The sequence below is a fragment of the Lynx rufus genome, unplaced genomic scaffold (genome assembly GCF_022079265.1).
Source record: "Lynx rufus isolate CCGP_SWC_20201006 ecotype Redwood Valley unplaced genomic scaffold, mLynRuf1.p SCAF_8, whole genome shotgun sequence".
NCBI lineage: Eukaryota > Metazoa > Chordata > Mammalia > Carnivora > Felidae > Lynx > Lynx rufus.
The window spans coordinates 21036131-21059461 of record NW_025814896.1 but is presented as its reverse complement, the minus strand read 5'-3'; the positions used below and the strand labels follow the sequence as shown (position 1 = coordinate 21059461).

Genomic DNA, 23331 nt, shown 5'->3' with positions numbered 1-23331 from the left:
TGACCTGAGCCGAAACCAAGGGTCAGACGCTTAACCACTTAACGACTGAGTCATCCAGGTCCCCTATGGTTTCATATACATTTAAGCCAGTGTCATTGTGCTTAATCCTCATTTGGGCCCACGTTTCTGTCATTGCAATGGCAACCAGACAGACTGATCCGGGTCTGAGGCTCACCTGGGAGAAAACTTTCCACTGCTGCTCTTCTTGAGGTCTCTTTTCTTGCAACGCAGGGACCATTTCATGATGCAAAGTTGTAGGTATTTGTGATTCAGAAGTGGAAGAAAGGTAGAAAATGGAATTAGTGTATCAGGAGAGCTGGGGAGAGGTTGTTCTGGAACGAACAAAGGACAGAAGCTATGTTGGAATAAGGAGTGCGGTTTGAGGGAACTGGCAACTGGAATGTTTGTCACTGTGGCCTAAAAATATCTTCTAAACCTTGGGTTTTTAAAGCCCGTGTTTAACTTGGCAGCCTATCATCAGCTGTTTGTTGGGACAGAAAGAATTCGGGCTCCAGAAATTATCTTCCAGCCGTCTCTCATCGGGGAAGAGCAGGCGGGGGTCGCAGAGACCCTTCAGTACATCCTGGACAGGTGAGGCTGGTCCTTCTTTGCCTTAGATTTACCAGAACCGTTTCCTTGGATTTTGCACTGAATGATAGATGAGATGGGTCGGGCATTTGAAAATGTGCCTCATGTCCTCCTTTTCATTGACTTGCTGTGCTCAGATGGTATTCTTTCTCTCTCCCCAGCCCCGGCACAGAGGAAGGACTCTGAAATTCTTTTCTGAACATGCAAATGCTCAGTTGGTTTGAGGAGCTTTAAGAAATTCTTTTATGTTTCAGCAACAATAACATATGTGCGTTGGTTTTCGTATAAACCTTGACGTTATTGAAGATGAGCGATTTTTAAGTGCCCTAAATATGTGCAGAGCCTATAAAAGTTTTTTCCTCCTTGCAGACATTGTATTTAAGAGTTTGCAGTTCTGTAAAATGCTCCTCCCCATCCCATTTCTACAGGTGTTTTCCTGCAGTGCGAGTTTTCATAGTTCAAGCTGGACAAGCCGAGAGCATGATTTGTAGTACTCTGGCCACCCTTGGTTGAAACAGGGTGAAAACTGTCACCTGGCAAGGAAGGAAACTATTGCAGCCACTTTGTTGGAGTGGCTTTAAGCTTTGTCGTAACGAGAAAGTGCTCGAACATGTATAAGATGAAGCTATTATATATATATATATTTTTTTTTAAAATAAGCACATAGGTAGAAAGATGGGCTTTTTGGGGTGATGGAACTGTTCTGTATCTTGTGATAGTTACTAGGATGTATAGATTTATCAGACCTCGTCAAAACGGTTGTAAATCAGTCCTCCATAAAGTCACTTTTTAAAAAACGTGTCAAGGCACAAAACTTCTAATCCTGCTAAGGAAATGAATTCTATAAAGTCGTAAGTGAAAAATGCCAGGTGTTTTTTTGTTTCTTTAAACACTTTCTGTGCAGATGTTTTCTTTTTTGTGCCAAGGGTTTATATTTCTACGTCTGCATTCTCCCCTAAGCTTCAAGTTGGTAGGAGCATACCGGAAGGAACTGTCTCTCTCCTAGGTACTCCAAGGACGTTCAGGACATGCTGGTTCAGAACGTTTTCCTCACCGGTGGGAACATGATGTACCCTGGGATGAAAGGTAGAATTGAGAAGGAACTGTTGGAGATGAGGCCCTTTCAGTCTTCTTTTAAGGTACTGGTTGTTTATGTAACCGGCTGTTTCGTAAATAGCATTAGTGTTTTCTGATAGCAGAAGTAATAAACAGTAGTTTAGAGGAGGAAAATTACTTTCTAATTCCATCATCCACAAATATCCACTGTTAACATTTTTGTGGCTTTCCTTCTGGTCTTTGATATACGTTGAATTGTTAAAGCAGAATGGGAATCATGTTTTTAATATTTCTCTCTTTTTTTTTTTTAACTGAAAAAAGACATACAATCTAATAAAATTCAGAGAATACAGTCAGTACCCACTAAGAATAGTCATTCTCTTCACCCATCCCTTATTCTACAGGCAAAGCTTCTCTTTCACAGATTCTCTATACTTGAGGGTAACCTGTCTTGTAACCTACGTTTCTTTAACCCACCATGAGCGTTTCCTGACGTCATTCTTCCAAAGTACTATTTTTTAAAATTTTTATTCTATGGTGTGGATGTCCCATAACGTATCTAGTGAATCTCTGATCGTTGAGAAACATGGTCTGAGCCCCCATCGAGGACCAGGCACCTTGCAGATGCCGACATGTCCTAGACACGGCCCTTAGCTGCAAGGAACTTGCTACCAGAGGGACAGAAGCTGACTAAATAGGCCATGATAGCCCAGAACATGATGGACGTTCAGGCATGGGCACCTGTCAGTCTTGGAGGTCAGGAAATGCTCCATGGAAATGAGTTCTTCCTAGGATGAGGAGGTGTTCTCCATATAGACACTGGAGAGGGGTGGGATGGAGGGAGCATTGCAGACCGCGATCAGCATGAGCAAAGGCTCAGGGGCCCGAGGCCGGCTGAGGGCGTAAGCTGCAGCTGAGCGTGGCTGGAGCATTGGGCTGCTAAAGAGGAGTGGAGAGGGGTGTGGTGGAGAGCCATGCAGAGCCCATGCGTCCTGCTGAGAGGTGGCCTTGGTCCCCTGTGCTGCATGATGTATTACACAGTCACGGCGTGGGTTTTGGGCTTTGGTCCCTACTCCATCATCTCCATTACTGAATTTTGCCACGCCTTTGTTTTCTCCCTGGTACAAAGAGGTAATCCTACCTCCTGTTAGCAGGATTCAGTGTGCTGGTGCAGGTCAAGTGCTCAGCATAGGGCCTGCACAAAACGAACACTCAGACCTTAACTGTTGTAGGGGAGGGCTCCCTGGGATCATTCCAGGTTCCATGATTGGCTAGGGCTCACAGGAATCCACATATAATCATACTCCTGGCTGTGACTGGAAAGGAAACAAAGCAAAATCAGTAAGGAGAAAAGGTGCACGGGGGAAGTGCAGGGGAACGAACGCAGGTGCAAGCTCCCAGAGTCCTCACCCGGTGAAGTCGCACAGGGCACATTGAATTCTCCCCAGCAACGAGCTGTGACAACTTACATGGAATGTCACCAACCAGTGAAGTTCGTGAGAGACTCAGTGTCCAAGGTTTTCACCAGGGGCTGATCGTGTAGGCACCCCCGCCGGGCACGTACCCAAATTCCAGACTCACAGAAGGAAGCAGGTGTTCAGCATAAAGCACATTGAGACATCGGGAGCACTGAGCTGCTTTCCCGAGTCTCCTGAAATCCAGGTCCCGGGTGCCAGCCAGGGGCGGCCTCGTAAGCAGTCAGGCCTGTGGGTCAACTTTCCTGCATAGCTGTTGTTACTGTTAGGCCACATGGGACCGAGAAGGAGTCTAAGCATGGGAATTGTTTCCTTCGGTTTGAATTTAGGAAGATACTTTTGACTGATGTGGAAAATGGGAGAATCAGGAGAAATATCGGAAGCAGGGAAACAGTTAGGCAGCAACTCCTGGGCTTTACGGTGGAGTCCTCACTCCTCACCACAGTCTGCAGTGTCTCCTGTGATCTGACCTTGAATCACTCTCCCTGCCACCCTCTACTTTGTTCCCCAGTAAGCCGTGTTTTCTTGCCTCAGGGCATTTGCACTTGCTCAGTCCCTTTGCCTAGAACACTCTTTCCATCTCAGTCCAGTGTCTCACGGCTGGCTTACATGTCACTTCCTCCAGAAGCCTTCCTTGTCCTTAACTGTACTCCTTACTAGGCCCGCCTGCATTAGGGAAGAACGGACTGTCCTGTGAACTGTCGTGTGCTGGGCCTTGGCTCGGTGTCATTGGTAGCTGTGCAGGAAACATGCAGCAGGCATCAGGAGAGAGCAGGGGGACGTTGATGTGGCAGAGGTGAGGGGGGTGAGCTGAGTAACAGGCCAGATTTGGGGAGAGAAGGGTGGGACCCAAGACAACCCCCAGGTTCTGAGTTGGGAGCTGATGGGATACAGATGACCTCCGCTGGACTGGGGAATGGGAGAGGGAGAGCAGGCCAGAGGGTGGATAAGGAGTTCCACTCCTGCGGCTGGTAGAGTGGAGTTTCCGGGGGAATGTCCAGGAAGCAGTGACTCCTAGCCAGCTGCCGAGTGCTCGAGAGAGCGGCAGGAGGGTGGACGCAGAGCCCCTAGTGTAACCGTGTCTTTAGAGGGCGCTGTTGGGAGGCTGGGTGATGTCCATGGTTAGGCTTACATGACACCAGCATTTAAGGGCCTCGGAAGGGTGGGGGTGCCCAGACCGTGGGGGTAATGACGCAGAGGGTGGGTGTGGGTGTGCGCCAGTGGCCGTGACTTGTGATGACAGAACTGAGCACATGTCGTATTACTGGATTTTTAAGCTCTATATCTTGATCTTCGTGAAAGCCTTTCCCGTGAATTACTCTGTGAACATTCGTTGTAGGAATGCTGCCAGGGCTCCCTTCCAGCTGTCCGTCAGCTGGTTCAGTCTCCTGTGGCACAACCCCATCTTCCGTCTGTTCCTCCTGTCCTGCTCCTTTGCAGCTGCTGATGTAACAAGTGTGCGTCACGTCAGAACTACCCCTGATCTTCAAAATTTAGGTTATGTATTCAGCAGTGGCTCAAACATGAATCATTTAAGACCCTAAATGTGTGCTTTTGCATACTTTAAGTTTCTTTTGGTTCTTTCTCCTCCCTCCTCGTCCCTCCTCGTCCCTCCCCGTCCCTCCTCCTCCCTCCTCCTCCCTCTTCCCCCCTCTTCCCCCCTCTTCTTTTCCCTTCTCTTCCCTTCTCTTCCTTCCTCCTCCCTTCTTTCTCTCTCCTTCCTCCCACTTTCCTCCCTCCTCCTTTCTTCTTTTGAGAGAGAGAGAAAGAGTGTGTAAAAGGAGGGGAGGGGGAGAGTGAGGGAATCTTAATTAGGCTCCGTGTCCATCGCCAGGCCCGACCTCATGACCCTGAGATCATGACCTGAGCTGAAATCAAGAGTCGGACGCTTAACTGACAGAGCCATCCGGGCGCCCCAGTTTTTTCTTATTTAACAGCAAAACATTTTAAATCCAACTGTAGTCGTGTTTTAAAAGTTACATGAACTTTTTTTTTTTTTTTTTTTTTTTTTTTGGGACAGAGAGAGAGACAGAGCATGAACGGGGGAGGGGCAGAGAGAGAGGGAGACACAGAATCGGAAACAGGCTCCAGGCTCCGAGCCATCAGCCCAGAGCCTGACGCGGGGCTCGAACTCACAGACCGCGAGATCGTGACCTGGCTGAAGTCGGCCGCTTAACCGACTGCGCCACCCAGGCGCCCCAAGTTACATGAACTTTTAAACGTGTATGATTTTAACTAAAAAAAGAGAATGTCGATGGCTTATTTTGTGACCTATATATATATTTTTTTTAACGTCTTAAATTACTGTTTTGCTGTGTCAGTAGGTACACGTTCGAAGCCTCTTTTGTATGGCTGTATCACATTCCATTGTTATATTCGTGTATCTGACTGCTTTTTCACTGGTAATAACAAAAGCCACCGGTTGTCACTACTCAGCCGGTGCCAGGAGTGTCCCCCTGCTAGCGCTCGTCTCTCAGTGAGTTTGTGGTCAGAGCGCAGGGTCCTTGTTACCTGCGTTTATTCACGGTCTCTTATCGCAAGTCCCTCCCACGGCAGCCCCATCCGTCAGCCTCCTGACTTTGGTGTTTATGTGCTTCATCCGCCTCCATCTGTGCCCGCCGATTGCACGCCGTGTCGCCTGCCTGTTACTTCAGAAAGTTCTGAACCCACCATCCCAACCCCGGGCTCCTGGGTTGGGGGAGGGAGGGGAGAAGGAGGCGGGAAGTCAGGTAGAGACTCCGGGAAGCAGGAAGCCCGATTTGAGCTACAGAGGCTGTTCCCCACTCTGGTCGGGTCAGCCTCGTCGAGGGGCCCCCACGGGGCCGCTGACCTCAGCCTCGCTGTGACACTAGGCCGCGGAAAGAGCACTGGCCGCGTCCTGGAGAACGCGCCAGGTGCTGCTCTTCGGTCTCCGCTCCGAGGCTTGTCTGCCGCCGAGGCTAGAGCCGCCTCGCATCAGCCTCCGCTGCCCTCCGCTTGTGGACAGCTCCGGAGCAGGGGTGGGGCAGCTGGGCCCTCTCTGACCCAGCGCGGGCCTGGCGTTTGTAAAATAGTTGCCGACCGTGGATTGAGGTCGAGTCTGGTGTGCCCTGCGCTCCTGTGTGCTCTCTCGGAACATCCGCGGTGTCTCGGCTCGGCCGTGTTTGGAGGGTGGGGGCCGTCCCGCGCGTGTGTTTCCGGGGATGCCACGGAGGGGGCTGCAGCCGCGCCTGTGCACCCTCACTCCTCAAGCCCTCTGCTGAGCGCTGTTTGTGTTTCAGGTTCAGCTTGCCTCCAACCCGGTGCTGGACGCTTGGTACGGCGCTCGGGACTGGGCCTTGGATCACCTGGATGATGACGAGGTCTGGATCACCAGGAAGGAGTATGAAGAGAAGGGAGGAGAATACCTCAAGGAGCACTGCGCGTCCAACATCTATGTCCCCATCCGCCTGCCCAAGCAGGCCTCACGCTTCTCAGACGCCCAGGCCCCCGGCAAAGGCTCGGGGGCCAGTGGAGGCGGCGCTGGCGAACAGGCGTAGCAGGGGCCCTCTGGGACCCGGGGCCGTGTCGGCCAGCATGACGGACGGTGGCTGTGCCAGCTGTTGTCCACTCTGAGCCCTCTGGTAGCACTGGGGTGCGAGCACTGGGGAGAGCAGTGAAGGGACACTGGGAGTTACTCTTGGAACTGCATTCACTTGGGGCTCCTGCAACGAAGAGACTTTATGTGACCTTCTGGTGTCTTCGCTGAACCACGGATGAGCTGTGGCATCGGCTTTCCGCGGCAGTAAATGAAGACCGGGTGGAGGACAGGGATGTACAAAATGTAAAAATTGTATTTCTTCATTTCAAAAACATCTTTTTTAAAGAAAATCCCTAAAAAAAAAAAAATCCTTTAAAATTCATACTATCAGTGTAGATGTTCTTCTGACTTTATTCAGAATCGTGTGAACGCCCAGTAGGTGGAGGCCTTTCGCACATGTACAAAAAATAGTGATGTTGGTGTGACAAAAGCAGTCACCCACGAGATCTCAGGATCCTGGATTTAGGGTGGGCCCTCCATCCAGTGACTGGTGTCCTTGTATAAGAAATGACAGGGGAGAAGGCCATGCGAAGACAGAGGCAGAGACTGGAGTAAGGTGGCCACAAGCCAGGGAACGCCAGAAGCCACCAGAAGCTGGAAGAGGCAAGGAAGGATTCTCCCCTTTCATAGGGAGTATGGCCCAGATGACCCCTTGATCTGGGTGTCACCGATGCAGAACTGGGAAAAGATAAATTTCTGTTGCTTTAGCCACCACGTTTGTGATCATTGGTTACAGAAACAGATGTCCAGGTTGAGTCTGGGAAGGAATCTGAAATATGGGTGGGAAGTTTTTAAGCCATAAGGAAGCAGATAAGTTGCCCAGAAGATAGAGGATTCTTAGAAGGAATAGGGAGGAGGGTTTGGAAAGGGCACAAGACCAGAGCTGACGGTCCTGGAGAGGATCCCCTTCTGGGGATGAGGGAGGCCCCGAGGCAGCCCCAGGTGGTATAGGGGGAAGCACAGAAGGGGCTGGCACTCCGAGACTTACTACAGCCAACAGAGGATCAGAGGAAGCTTGGCCACGCAGCCGTGCCGAGTACTGCAGAATGCCTCGCTGCAGCGCCTGGAGGGGGAGCCCCCGAGAGACTTGGAGACCCGCCCAGACCCTCTCCCTGCTCTGCTCCTTACCCGTATCCTCCAGCTGAGAGTTGCTCAGGTAAACCTAACACGCTCAACTGTGAACATTAGTAACACTGCAGCATCCTAATGGGGATCTGCGAGAAAAGACCAAATCCAGAAAATTCGAAGTCAAACTTGTTAGCAGAAAACATTGAGGGAAAAAAAGCCAGAGGAAAATTGCAATGCGGCATTCTGACGTGAATTAAATAATGAGGTAAGCACATATAGTCGGGAGGGTACCACAACAGAAATGGAAAGCTTTGGGTAGAAATGACCAGATGGATGCGAAATGGGAACTGACAGGACCCAGGAAAGAAACTGAATAAAACCGAAAAATGATCTCAGAAACCTAAATCCAAGATGCTCAAGGGGGGAGATACTCACCCGGAAAGAAAGAAAACGAAATAACCAAATGAGAGAGAATTAAGAGAAAGTTACAGATAAGGCAAAGGAACCTGAATCAAGCTGAACATAGTTGAAGAAAATTTGACTGTGTTGAATTTTATATTGTAAAGGAAGAAGAGAAACAATGGAACGAAATTCATGTTTAAAGGGTAATTGAATAATACTTTACCCCTTAAGAGAAAATGTTCTGAATATAAGTACTGCAGAGACATGCTGTGTACATGCTTGGGAAAACTGGCTCAGAAGTGCCAACTCTAAGAAAATCCTAGCCAAATAAGTCCTCTGGGCCTTCAGGCGAAAAGACAAAGTGATTTGCACTATAAAGGAAAATTAGGTGTCATCAGACTTTCTAAAGGCACTGTATAACACTAGGGAGTGGGCAGAAGAAATTGAATAATGATAAACGAACATGGTAAAATATGCTTATTTGAAAAAAACCCACAAAACATTTAAGAAATACTACAAAACCTGCTAGCAAAAGACCAACAAAAATTTAGTGGAACGAATAGAGAAAGCACAAATACACGAAATAAGGAAATAATACTAAAACAAGAAAAATCAGAACTGTGGGACAAGTCTGCAAATACATTTGAAAATATAGATAAAATCAAAATATTTTAGGCAAATATCATTTACCAAGACTGACCCTGATAGAGATCTATAAAGTTTGGAAAGACCCATTTCCATACAGAAACCAAAGACCATTGTCACAGAGCTGCCCCCTCAAAAAGGCTCCTGATCCAGTTATGTTCACAGAATTCTATTAGCCTTTAAAGACCAGATCCTTCCAATGTTCCTTAAACTTTTCAGAGCATAGAAAACAAAAGAAATTCTCTACATTATTTTTAGGCATACCTTCTACCCAAATCTGATTGCGTGCACGCACACACAGACCCACCATAGCCCAGCCTCCCTTAAAAATATCAGTGAAGTAAACACAAGTCAGTTATTTACAAACGGAATCCATCAGCACATGAAAGGGTAATACATGGTGACCAAGTGGTTTTTACTCCGGGAATGCAAGCGTAGCCACCAAATACCGAAAACCTCAGAGTCTTCACACGAGGTGTATTTCGTATGCTGTGTGTCCAGTGAATGTCAGCATGTGCGTGTGGGCTGGGGGGGGGGGCATGCACTGTCCCACAGAATCATTGCACGCCATCTTAGGATTCTGCCATCTCAACGCAAAGGAAGGAACCAGGAACATCAGGAGTCCGGTCCCGGCTCCGAAATGCTTCCACCAAGAACTGACATGTATAGCACACCTACTCAAGATTTCTTTCATTGGCCAGAGCACATAATTTAGCCCTGTGTGATTTAGCATTCCATTTTATCTCCTCTGACTAGTTATGTCTCTGTCATTTTTGAAAGGCGATCTAGAAGTTACAGTGTACATGCTTAGCTTATCATAGTCTGCCATTAATTCTAGAACACTTCACCTACAGTGTAAGAATGTTGTCACATAGAACTCCATTTTTCACATTGGAGATTTGCTGTTGGTATCGTGTGCTTTGCTATTCACTTATGGTGTGAACCCCGTAACACGTTTTTAATTTTTTAAATTTAGTCGGTGGTCTTGGAGAAATCTAGAAAAATAGATTACCTGCATGTTGACTCTTACTGGTCAAGACACTGATGGCGGGGGGGAGGCTTCCTTGGCTTCAGTACTTGCACATTCTTCTCAGGAAATGCCACAGGACGGGCGGAGGCTTCCTTCTGGAAGGAAGATTTTGGAAACCATCTAGAAGAAGTGTACTGGGATTCTCCCCATAGCCATTCTCCAACCTGGACAACAAGAGTTGTCTGGAAGATGCATTCACCTGCTTGGTTCTTTCCAGCCTGAGTAACATTTTGTTGAACGCTTGGCTGGGAGGGGGCTGTATTGGATCCTGCCAGCCCTCTCCCAGCCTGGACAACCATCTGGGGATTGCCCGGGAGCCAAGTTGATGGGCATTCCTCAGTCTAGACAAACCTCTGGAAACTCTTCAACTTTAGTTTGGAAGGAGGAGTTTACTTGATGATCCTTCCCCACCCTGGAACACCAGCAATTCTTTGGACTGGGTCAAATAGAAGTGTTGTTAAATCTAGAAGGCGTTATCCTTGCCAGCAAATGTCCATGCCCTCGTCAGTATTCACAGTAAAGGATGTTCCAAGAGTATGTACTGAGGAAGTCTTTTTGTTGATAGTGGTCCTGTCAGGCTTTGTCATAGGCCTTCCTGTCAGCCATTGTGAAAAGGCACACCTAGTTGCTAAAGTACACAAATAAGAATCTGAATAAAACCAAAACATTTACAAAGACACCCCCCCCCCCCCCCCCGAGGAGGAGGAGAATCTAGCCTCTTCTTGGCAGCTCTCCCCACATTCTGGGTCTGACAGTAGGGAAGCTCTTCCAAGATTATTGAGGTAGCTAGGAAGTCTGGGGACCTGCCAGTTACACCCAGTTCATCCTGGCATCCCCTCTGTGTGGTGAGCCTTGGGTTTTGGAAATAGGATGAGCAAACAGACCTGTGGTGCCCCCACTTTGGGGGCGCACCAAAGGTGACGTGGATGCAGAATATCCCGAAGCCTCTTTTCTGAATTTGGGACTGATGTTGGAGAAGGACCAGAATGAAAAGAGCTTCCAGAGAGTCTGCTTGGGTGAAGAAGATAAAAGCAGGGGGTGGCCGGGGAAGGTGAAGTTCCTGGGCCTTGGCCCCTTGTGAGCTCTGGGAGCAGAGTTGGCAAACTCCCCAAAGCTCTTTTCCTTTCCGTCTTCTGAGTTCCCAGGCCTGCTCAAGGCTCGACCTTGAGAATGAAGATCTTCCTCATTGGCAATTTCTAGGGAAGAGACTCTCAGAAAGAAGGAGGCGGTCCCTCTTCCCCCTGAAAGTTTGGAAAAGCAGGCACTCTCCTGAGAGCAGCAGAAAGCCGTTTCAAAGAGCCCGTTCGGATAAAATGTGGGACTCTCATCCTGCTCTGACTTTGGCTGCAAATGTTATTTGTAACAAAGGACTCTCTTAAGTCATCTGGGTTTCAGAGAAATGTAATCGTGCTGTAAAAATAAATCTTCAAAAAGGCTGGTATCTTTAAAAATTAAAAAAAAAATGTGATTGGTAGCTTTGCTTAATTATATATTGCCCAAATGATAGCATTTCATTGGACATATCTGTGCTTAAAAATGAAGGTAAAACTATTTGTCCGTTGTCTGTATTTGCAATTTCCCTCTTCTTCTTTCTCCTCTGACTATGACTTTGAATTAACAATACACGCTTTGTATATTTGGCTTTGGAACTGTGTATATGTTACATGCAGTTATAAAACAAACCAACTTTTTATTCACAATGTGAGCACAATCCTTAAAAATCAAAAGCAGAGTGGCACAAGTGAACCTCATTATCAAGTTGGCAGCTTACTTACACAGAGGGGTCTTAGTTTTATGTCTTGAATGAGGTGACTTTAATTAGGTGATTTTATTTTATTTTATTTTTTTTTTAATTTTTTTTTCAACGTTTATTTATTTTTGGGACAGAGAGAGACAGAGCATGAACGGGGGAGGGGCAGAGAGAGAGGGAGACACAGAATCGGAAACCGGCTCCAGGCTCTGAGCCATCAGCCCAGAGCCCGACGCGGGGCTCGAACTCACGGACCGCGAGATCGTGACCTGTCTGAAGTCGGACGCTTAACCGACTGCGCCACCCAGGCGCCCCTAGGTGATTTTATTTTAAGTGACTTTTTTCACAGCAATGAAGAAAAAAAGTCCAGTAAGTGAATGTACATCTTTAGTGGGATATAGTCTAAGAACAAAACAACTGTAAGCAAATCTTGCTGTTTTCAGCAATTATGTTGTTAGTAATGGCATTGGTATGGCTATTCTGAAGATATGAATATATATATATATATATATATACACACACACACATATGTATACACACATATGTATACACATATGTGTGTGTATATATATACATATGTGTATATATATGTATACATATATATATGCAAATAATTATGTTAATGTTGTTAGAAACCAACATTTCCAGCCTAACAGACCAGAGATAAAAATATAAAATCAAAAATTAAAAGTCCTATAATCCTGAATTTGGATCACAAGTATCAGAGCACATGATGTATTTTCTCTCCGAACATAGTACCGTCTTACTTGAAATAGGATCTAGAAATAATGAACAACCCAGTATCAAGGAACACCCCCAGCGTGGCTTCCCATTAAAAGGAACCAGGGCTCATTAAAAGGCACTGTTTCTTATTAAAAGGAACCAGGGCTCCTTGGAGAAATGACTGCTTCCCGTTCTGGGGCAGGAATTATACAAGATGAACCTGGAAAATCTTGTTGCATCAGAAAGCAAGGAAACTATCAAAGATTCCCAAAGACTCCCGGGTCGTCTTGAAAGAACCCAGGAGCTAACTTGAAGTGGCTCCCACTGGCCAAGGAATGAGATCGTTGGAGCATCAGAAAGAATACAAACGAAGGGTTAAAGCACATCAGATGTGGAAATCCATGAATGCATCATTGGTAATCTTTGGAGGAATCAGCTCATAATTTTGAAAAGGATATAAAATGAAAGAAGCAGGTATTCATCTTGCCTTTCCCGTACCGAATGTACCCCATGCTAAACAGATACATGACAGGGGAATTTTTCTTTATAGAGGATTCCCAGCGAATAGAAGAAGAAGGAATGATAGAATACCACCATTTTCCAGGGCGCCCGGGTGGCTCAGTCAAACGTCCAACTCTAGATTTCAGCTCCGGTCACGATCTCAATTGGTTCATGGGTTTGAGCCCCCCCTGCATCAGGCTCTGCACTGACCGCACGGAGCCTGCTTGGGATTCTCTCTCTCTGTGTCCCTCCTCCACTCTCACGCTGTCTCTCGGTCTCTCTCAACGATAAATAAACATTAAAAAAATAAAATTAAAGGGGCACCCAGGTGGTTCAGTCGGTTGAGCGTCCGACTTCGGCTCAGGTCATGATCTCGCAGTCTGTGAGTTCGAGCCCCGCGTCGGGCTCTGTGCTGATAGCTCGGAGCCTGGAGCCTGCTTCGGATTCTGTCTCCCTCTCTCTCTGCCCCTCCCCTGCTCACGTTCTGTCTCTCTCTCTCTCTCTCTCTGCCAAAAATAAATAAACATTAAAAAAAATTAAATTAAAAAGCATTAGTACTCTCATTTAGCCTTGTTTTGTTTGTCACATAGCAATATGTCTTAGATGTCATTCCACGTCATTGCATACGGAGTGGCTTCTTTCTCATTTTTGAAAAACGTATGTATGTGTATATGTGTCACAAACATGACAACTCCATGAGAATGTGATCAGCATGTCCATGACCTATATATGCTTTCCCCACAAACAGTAGCGTGCTATGCACAGTATAACAGTATATCTTGGAAATCATACCACATCAGTACAAAGAGAACCTCCGTGTTCTTTCTTTTATCTTTGTTTTTATGTTATGTTCCATGGATAACTCATTCACAACCTTCCGAAAAACTGCCCCCCGACCCTTTGCCCTTTTATACTAAGAAATGTGGTAAGAATTGCAAACATTTTCCTATAATGGGTGTTTGTCATTTGACTTTTGTTGAGGTATTTTTCCATGCATAATTCTTTATGGTCTCAAATCAAGCAATCTTTTAAAATTGCTTTTGGGTTTTATCTCATCTTTAGAAAAGCTTTACTCTGAGATAATGAAAAAAAAATCTTATGTGTTCTTTCCATATATTTAGTTCTTTTAAACCTTTTAATGTAAAAAAACATAATGGCATACAATATAAATGTATATAACTTAACAGCTTGTTAGAAAATGAGCACCTGTGTAATCATGGTGGTCAAGAAACTGAACATTGGTGTCCATGCCCCTCCCCGGAAACCCCCAATATGATCTTTCCTGATCAAAATCTGCCCTTTTCCCTTGGTAAGAAACCACTGTATCAACTTCTAACATATTCTTTTTTTGCTGTCTATAGTTTTGCCACCTAATTGTGCATCCCTAAACATGGTCTTTAAGACGCATCCCTGTTGTGGGGCACCTGGGTGGCTCAGTGAGTTGAGTGTTGGGCTTCGGCTTAGGACACGATCTCACGGTTCGTGTGTTCGAGCCCCGCATTGGGCTCACTGCTTTCGGCACGGAGCCTGCTTCAGAACTTCTGTCCCCTTCTCTTTCTGCCCCTCCCCAGCTCATACTCTCTCAAAAATAAGCATTAAATAAAAATTTGAGACCCATCCCTGTTTCATGTAGCCGTGGTTCGCTCATGCCCGTGGCTCTGGAGTATTTCACTGCACACATGTATCATGATTTATTTATCCAGTTGGAGTTGCTGTTGGGAGGTTTATGGCAGGACTCCAGCTGAATTACTTTTCGGATAACTAGCCAATTGTACCAACAGTATTTATTAAGTAATCTGTCTTTTCTCCACTGATTTAAATGCCACCTTCATTATTTATTAAATGACCTTATATTTTGTGGTTTACTTCCAGACTCACTCATCTGCTCTATCCATCTCTCTGTCTGTTCCTGAATTCATAATGAACTCGTACTCTTACCTTGTTGCACACTTTATTTTTTATTTATTTATTTTTTCAACATTTATTTATTTTTGGGACAGAGAGAGACAGAGCATGAACGGGGGAGGGGCAGAGAGAGAGGGAGACACAGAATCGGAAACAGGCTCCAGGCTCCGAGCCATCAGCCCAGAGCCCGACGCGGGGCTTGAACTCACGGACCGCGAGATCGTGACCTGGCTGAAGTCGGACGCTCAAACGACTGCGCCACCCAGGCGCCCCCCTCGTTGCACACTTTAAAATGCAACAGAGTTTGTCTCCCCAGAATTCTCTCTCTTTTTTTAAGGACTTCAAAATTTTTTTTTCCTGCATGATCCTTGGAATCAGTTTGTGAAGTTCCAGAAAAATCCTGTTGGAATATTTATTTGCATCCCATTAAAATTACAGAGCGAGAAATGAAAGATCGTATCTTTCCTTTATTGACTCTTCTAGCCCCAAATGGAAAAGTGCCTTTTTCCTTTGTTCAGGTCTTCATGTCATGCAGTAGGACTACACCAGTTTTATTCATATATTTTCTGCACATGGTTTGTGAAGTCAGTTCATTCATTCGAACATTTGAATGGTATTCCATGGTATTTCATGTCACGATTTATTTAATGATTCTGCTTTTGAATGGCGTTTGAATAGCTCTGTTTCTAAATTTATTTTTTAAATTTTTTCAATCTTTATTTATTTTTGAGAGACAGAAAGACACAGAGTGTGAGCGGAGGAGGGGCAGAGAGAGAGGGAGTCACAGAATCCGAAGCAGGCTCCTGGCTCTGAGCTGTCAGCACAGAGCCCGATGTGGGGCTCGAACTCACGAACACGAGATCATGCATGACCTGAGCCCAAGTCAGATGCTTAACTGACTGAGCCACCCAGGCACCCCTAAATAGCTCTGTTTCTGAATTTATTCCCTTACGGATCAGGGTGCAGTGAATATCCCCGCACACACGCATATTCGGAAAGGATACACTCTGCAAATGAAGTTGCTGGATGAGAGGATGTTTTAAATGTCGACTGGTACTTCAAAGCACTGTCCCAAATGATACCAATTTACACTCTTTCTACAGGTAGCCACCCATTTTCCAGACTTCAACAGATCCTGCATATTTATAACTTTAAAATCTTTTTCTAATGCTCAGTACATTATATCTCACTGTGGTTTTAGTGAATAGCTCTTTGATTTCTGCTTACCTATATTTCTTCTGAGCATTCCCCATTTATATCCTTTACCTAGTTTGACATGGGACATATATATCTTTTCCGTACGGGTTTTGTATATGCTATTTATTTCACGTGCGAACCTTTTATTAAAGTCTGGAACATTTAATTCTTCACTGTCTGGAGTTACAGTGTTCTAATTTTCTCCATAAAGATCTTATGTGGGTTTATTATTCCTAGACACCTCCTAGATTTCATTGCTATCGTAAATGGCATCTTTTTTAAAAAGGCTATTTCCTAATTGTTTGTTGCCGGCATGTAGGAATGGAATTGATTCGTATCAGTGATGTTTGTTTAGTGATTCTGTGTCCAGCAGCCCCACAACGCTCCCCTGTTAGTCCTCAGGACCAGAGTGAGAATCTGTTGGACTTTACTTTTATTTAAAAACACATTTTTTAAGTTTTTATTCATTTCTTTGGAGAGAAAGAGAAAGCACGAATGGGATAGAGGCAGCGAGAGAGGGGAGACAGAGAATCCCAAGCAGGCTCAGTGCTGTCAGTGCGGGGCTCGAACTCACAAACCGTGAGATCATGACCGGAGCCAAAACCGAGAGTCAGATGCTTAACTGACTGAGCCAACCCAGGCGCCCCTGGATTTTTAAACGTAAAAAATCAGACATTTCTAGTGTCGTGTGAGCAACAGGTAGTTAAGCCTTGTGATGTAGAATCCAGGAAGCAGGGAGAGGGAGACAGAACTGCAGAGGCTGGGAGAAAGTGAGGAAGCAGGACAGGAAAGAGATGGTCGAGAGAGACAGGGGAACTGGGAAGACTGGCAGGTGTGCGGGTAGTGGCCAGGGGGGAAACAAGGCCTTGAGTTAAGTGTTCCTGGGAAGTTCGCGTCTGCATTTCCTTTCATGGCATTTGAAAAACAAAAGCTGGGTTGTTTGTAACATTTTGGGGCCTGTACTGTGCTTGCCTTAACTCCAGCAGTGCGTTGGGATTGGATGTCACGGATCCTGGCTTATACCTGCTACAGTCATGCACAGACCGAGCCCAAGACTGTGTGCCTGGAGCAAAGGAACTAAAGAAGAAAGGAAACAGGAAGAATACTGTATGAATATAATGGAACAAACAAATGGACTGCAAGGTGGCAACATCGTGGCTATTTTTTTTTAATGTTTTATTTATTTTTGAGAGACAGAGAGACAGAGCATGCGCAGGGAAGGGGCGGGGAGAGAGGGAGACACAGAATCCGAAGCAGGCCCCTGGCTCTGAGCTGTCAGCAAAGAGCCCGATGCGGGGCTTGAACTCAGGAACAGTGAGATCATGTCCTGAGCCAAAGCCGGACACTTAACCGACTGAGCCACCCAGGTGCCCCAACATCATGGCTATTCTAATTAAAGAGCAGTGTGCTATCCTGAAAATCTAAACAAGAATATGGAGATAAAAATATACCAAATAAGGTTCAAATCTATAATGTCCTTGATACTAAGTAGAGGACTATAGCAAAAAAGTAAAATTATAATAATAACATATTTATTATTATACTCCTTATCTATTTTTATGATTTTTCATTTAAATTTTATTTTACTTATTTTGTATTTTGTTATGATATTTATTAATTATTGTTATTCTTGCTGCTATTGTTGTAGCTTTCTAGATGGCCAGACCTGGGCTGGAATTCTGGGTCCTCCACTCACAGGCTGTGTGAACTTGCGGAAAGAAAGTCAGTCCCTGAGGTTGAGAGGTCAGTGAAGAAGGCAAATCTGAGACAAAAACATGCACGCTGGCTATGACCATGGGCAATCCAGGCCCCAGCTGGGATTCCTGGGACCGGTAGGACGACAGGGTCATTCTCTGCCCAAGGTCTCCCATCCTCAGGTATACTCCGGTTTTGTGCACAAGGTGGCAGTGTTCCAAGCTTGTGCACGCGTGCTTCTGGAGCGCCTGCTCGCATCACATTTGCTGATGTCCCCCTGGCCACCACAAGTCACTGGGACAAGTCCCAAGTCCACGTGGGAGGGGGTACACAAAGGCGTCAATACTGAGAGACGTGGTTCATGGTGAACCGTCAATGTGACCGCATTACAACGTAGTGGACAATGTAACGTGCAAGGCGTGCTGGGCCCTCGGCCTCCTCACAGTCTCAGGTGACACCGTCCCTGGAGCAGACAGAGGATAAGCCGGTAAGACCAGCAGATGGGACCAGAGCTGGTGCAGTCCGAATCGTCGCAGGGGTTGATGCTTTGATAGGAGGGTTGAACCAAAGTGGGGGTGGCACAGAGGAGGCCATCAGAGGCCCCGGAGGGTAAGAAGTGACAAACACAGGCTCCGGAGCAGGCAGACCTGAGTTCAAGTCTCGACTTTGCCATTTACTTGTTCATAGCTCTGGGTTGCTGACTTCTCCGCTTCTCCGCTTCATCTATAAAACTGACCTCGAGGGTTAAGGATTAAATGAGACCAGTAAAACTTAGCTTGGCACAGAGAAGCGGCCCATGAGTGGCAGTGGTTGTGGCCAGGCTGGCAAGAGTGGTGGTGAAGATGATGATGGTCTGCGATGACCCGGGACAGAGGTCAGGAATGCTCTGGACGAGCAGTGACTCTGGACGGGTGAATGAAGGTGGCCTATTAGAGCAGGGCGGGTGAGGGCATCCCGGGCAGGCAGAACAGTGTGTTCAAAGGCACGGGGGTAGGCTGGGTCTGATGTGCTTAACAAACTCTGATGCCTTTGGAGCCTTTGGTGCAACGAGAGGAGGCGGGGCCGTGCAGATTGTGTTTTCCCAAGATGGCCGTAGGACTGTCTCCCATCCCACATGCTCTTCTGACAGTGTGGCTGTTATAGGCTGAATTGAGTCCCCCCAAGTTCATATGTTGAAGCCCTAACCCTAGTATCTCAGAATGTGGAGATAAGGTCTTTAAAAATGTGATTAAGGGGGTGCCTAGGTGGCTCGGTTAAGCGTTGGATTTCAGCTCAAGTTACGATCTCACGGCTGGTGAGTTTGAGCCCCGCGTCGGGCCCTGTGCTGCCAGCTCAGAGCCTGGAGCCTGCTTCGGATTCTGGGTCTCCTCCTCTCTCTGCCCCTCCCCCACTCACACTCTGTCTCTCTTTCCGTCCAAAATAAATAAGCATCAGGGTGGCCCTAATCCAGTTTGACTGGTGCGCTTATAAGAGGAAATGTGGACACACAGAGACACAGGGGTGGGCACACAGAGGAAAGACCATGTGAGAACAGAGCAAGAAGGCCGCCATCTGCAAGCTAAGAAGAGAAGCCTCAGGAGAAACCAAACCCACTGACACCTCCATCTTGGACTTTTAGCCTCCAGAGCTAGGGGAAGTAGATTTTTATTGTTTAAGCTGCTTAGTCTGTGGCATTTTGTTATGGCGGCCCTAGCAAATGACCACAGTGACCTTGACATTCCTCCCATCCCGTGGCAGTCCGTGTTCTCTCCCCTTGAGGCTGGGTGGAGACATTCACGCTTGAAGCAAGCTGCCATGTTGCGAGGAATCCCACGCTCACATGGAGAGACCCCACGTAGATGTTCCTGTTGCGGACCTAGCTGAGGTCCCAGCTGACACCCAGCAAGGACATCACACACTGAGTGACGACACCTCCAGGTGATTCCCGCTCTGAGCTGTTGAGTCACCCCCAGCCCCTGAGTCTTCCCAGCTGACACCCCAGACATGTGGAACGGAGAGAAACTGTCCCTACTGTGCCCTTTTCAAATTTGAGATCCACAATTTATGAGCATAATAAAATGGTTGTTTGCCCCATTAAGGTTTTGGGGTAGTTACATAGCACCATGAATTCCCAAAGGCTCTTCTAGAGCAGCTACCGTGAGCCTGACTCTCTCACGGAAAGGCACAGACCGCCCCTCTCCATCCAACGTTCTCCCCAGCCTTGAGGCAGAGCTGTTGCTGCCACCTGGTGGCCAATAGAGAGAATGCGAGACCTACTGTTCTCCCTCACGAGCAGCTTATTCTCATTCATTCATTCATTCAGTCACAATCCCTGATGGTGGCGGGTCAAGTGTAGTTTTAAAAAGCATAATCTGGGGTGCCTGGGTGGCTCAGTCGGTTAACCGTCCGACTTTGGTTTAGGTCATAATCTCACGGTTTGTGACTTTGGGCCCCGCATCTGGCTCGTTGCTGTCGGCGCAGAGCCCGCTTTGGAACCTCTGTCCCCCTCTCTCTCTGCCCCTCCCCAGCTCGCCCTCTCTCTCTCTCTCAAAAATAAATTAAAAAAAAAACATGAAAAAGCATAATCTAACACTACTGTTTCTTGTATGCGTTTGTCTTTGGTCATGAGATTTCATTTACAAGTCCCCAATCCCTTAAACTTTCCTTTAAAATCCAAAATTCTCTGAAAAGTGAAAGGTTTTCATCAGTTTACAAAAGCTCGCGCAACAGCTAGACCTAATCTGAACTGACGTGAGGCCATGCATCGTCTCTCACTGACATTTCACAGCAGAAATATCAGTGTTTGATTATGGGGTGCTGCCCTAGATTCCCTCTAGGGGTATTATATAATAGCCCTGGTTCTCAAGTGTGGTCCCCAGACCAGCGGCATCAGTATCAGCTGGGATCTTGTCAAACATGGAACTTCTCAGGCCCCACCCCGGACCTGAATCAAAAACTCTGGGATGGAGTCCGGCCATCTGTGCCTCAACGACCCCTAAGGGTAATTCTGATTCATGTTCAAGTATGAGAATCACCGATATAGAGTATATGCACCACATTATAGTTATGAAACCCCAGAGCCTGAATTCCAGAGCACATTTGGTTCCCATGGTTTCAGAGAAGAGATTCCTTGCAGACTTGTATTTTGAAATTTCAAGTCACGTTAAAGGAAGCCAGGAGACTTTTATGTGTAAGAAAGAGGGCGGTGCTTCCTTGTAGGCCTAGAGAAAGGATGATTGATAATAATAAAAGCTAACTTTCTTAGTGTTTATAACCTGGCGGGCACTGTGCCAAGTACCTGGGCTCACCAGGTCCACACAATGAACTTAGAAAGTAGGCATCGTTATCATCCCCATTTTACGAATGGGAAAACTGAGGCGAGGGGAGTGAGCAATTACCAAAGCACGGAGAGGACCCCCAAAGGAGGCCCTGGGCTTCAGCGGAGGGATACTGGCAAATCACAGGTCCTTGTTTCTTCAGTGTTCCGAAACCTGCTGGTGCCTCCCTTTGGCTAAGCTCTGCGAGAAGCCAGAGAACAAGGGAATCCCTACGGCTTAGCCCACAGCGGTGCAGAGCAGAATAGATCTACGGGGGCCACTGTTTCACACTTCTACGGCGAGTGTATGTATCATAACTGGATGCTGCTGTGTGTTTAAATATAAAAGTATCACATTGCAAGGATCCATTTGCAACTTGCTTTCGTTTTCACTCACATTTTTGTTTTCTAGATTTGTCTGTGTTGACACAGGTAGCTCTGTTTTAGTTCATTTTCTCTGTTGTCTAGAATTCCATCATCATAAAAGAGCCCTTCGTAGGGGCGCCTGAGTGGCTCAGTCGGTTGAGCGACCGACTTCAGCTCCGGTCATGATCTCACGGTTTGTGAGTTCGAGCCCCGTGTCGGCTCTGTGCTGACAGCTCAGAGCCTGGAGCCTGCTTCGGATTCTGTGTCTCCATCTCTCTCTGTCCCTCCCCTGCTCATGCCCTGTCTCTGTCTCAGAAATAAATAAACATAAAAAAAAATTTTTTTTTAATAAATAAAATAGACCTTCGCTTATTGATCTCCAGTCCCCTGTCGGTAGATACTCAGAATGTTGCCCATCTTTTACCATTACAAATCAAACTACAATAAATATTCTTAGACCTCTCTTTTCCTACACCGGTGGGAGCCTTGCTCCAGGCCAGGTCCTCCTAAAAGTGGAGTTTCTGGGTCACAGGACACGCTTATCCAACTTTTCCAAACAAGTGCAAAAGTCCTCTTCAAAGTGGCTGTACCGGTGTTGGGTTCCCCCTCACTCCAAGGGATTCCTGTGTTGTATCCCTGGCCTGTTCCTCCCTTGAGAGGAAGGACTTGCTTTGCCTTTCTGCCGGCCGGCAACCTTTCTCGCCTGGGTGTTTTGCTTGACTTCACTCAAGAATGCAGAAGCCGAGCCTCCTGTGTGGGGATAAGCACTGCTTCATCTGCGGAGCCTGGATTTCTAGCATTCCGCCAGACCCTTCCTCTCTTGTCCCAGGCATAACCCAGGACGAGCGCTTTGACTTTCCAGCGCGGGTGTTACCACTCAGGAGTGGAGAACGACTTTGTTTGCTCCGGGTGGTCTCTGTCCTCCCCCAGAGGCAAAGAGTGACAGCGGCCAGATGGACACAGAGCTGAGGGCCACCACGGCGACCACAAAAACACAAACCTGAAGCTGCCCGCTGTCCAAAATGTTGCTGCATCCGGGAGCTGTTTATTGAACCCCGGAGCGAGCTGGGACCGGCGGCAGGGCCTCTGTAAACCCTTCCCACACCTTGTGAAGCACGATCCCTTCATCCTCCCTGTGCTCCTCCTGCAGACAAAACAGACCTGGCGCCTGCTGGGGGACACGCCCCACCCATCTGTCCGCTGGGAGAGGACAGGACAGGACAGGAGACACACACTGGGGACTTAAACTGCAGAAACTCCTTTTCCCACAGTGCTGAAGGATGGAAGTCCGGGATCAAGGTGTCAGCCGGGTCCTGTCTCCAAATGCAGTCACATTCCGAGGTCCTGAGGGTCCTCCCCACATTTGAAGGGAGGGTGGGGGGGGGTGGAGGGGGAAACACCATTCAACCCCTCACACTGTCCAAACGGGAGAGGCAGACATGAATCCAATGGTGACAAAGAGATGTAAAATGATAGCTGTGGTCCCGGGGACCATGAGAGCCAAGGCCAGGGGGTTTAACTGAGAGGCTTCCGGGAAGCCTTCACTGAGGAAGTGACATTGGGGCTGAGACCCGAAAGACGCGTGGGGTTTCAGCAGAGAACGAGGGAACAGGATGTTCCAGGAGATGGGAGTACCGTATCTGCAAGGTGTTGGGGAACTGGAGGGCAGCCAGTGGGGGGCGGGGGGGGTGCTGTTAGCCGGGGAGGAGGGGGGGACCTCCAAGGATGGCGAGGCCCTGCGTCAGGGAAAAATCACCTGGGCACCCCTTAAAACCACAGACCCTGGGCCTCACTCCAGGCCCACGGAATCCGAACCTTCAAGGGACGGGGCTCCGGGATCTGCATTCCTTCCCAGTGTCCAGATTTTGTTATTTCGAAAAATATCAAACTCGCAGAGAAATCGAAAGCGAAGTACAAGGAACCCTTGAATACCCTTCACCTAGATTCACCGATGGTGAACATTTTGGCACATTTAGGCTTTTCTTTCTTCCTCATTCACCCTCCCCTTGGCAGGCATCCCCGAAGAATGAGGGAAGGAGCCGTCCTCCATGACCACAACACCGTGATCGCATCTCA

General features: G+C 47.3%; 1 protein-coding gene across 1 annotated transcript in view; it reads left to right on the top strand.

Moving 5' to 3' along the window:
* The window catches only part of ACTR5 (actin related protein 5), a 28968-nt gene extending 20895 nt beyond the window's left edge, over nt 1–8073 (top strand). The window contains exons 7-9 of the mRNA XM_047068905.1: nt 452–591; nt 1595–1727; nt 6380–8073. Of these exons, the coding sequence (XP_046924861.1) occupies nt 452–591; nt 1595–1727; nt 6380–6637 (531 nt within the window). The 3' untranslated portion in view covers nt 6638–8073. The remainder of the gene's footprint in view (nt 1–451; nt 592–1594; nt 1728–6379) is intronic.
* Nucleotides 8074–23331: the final 15258 nt, after the last annotated feature.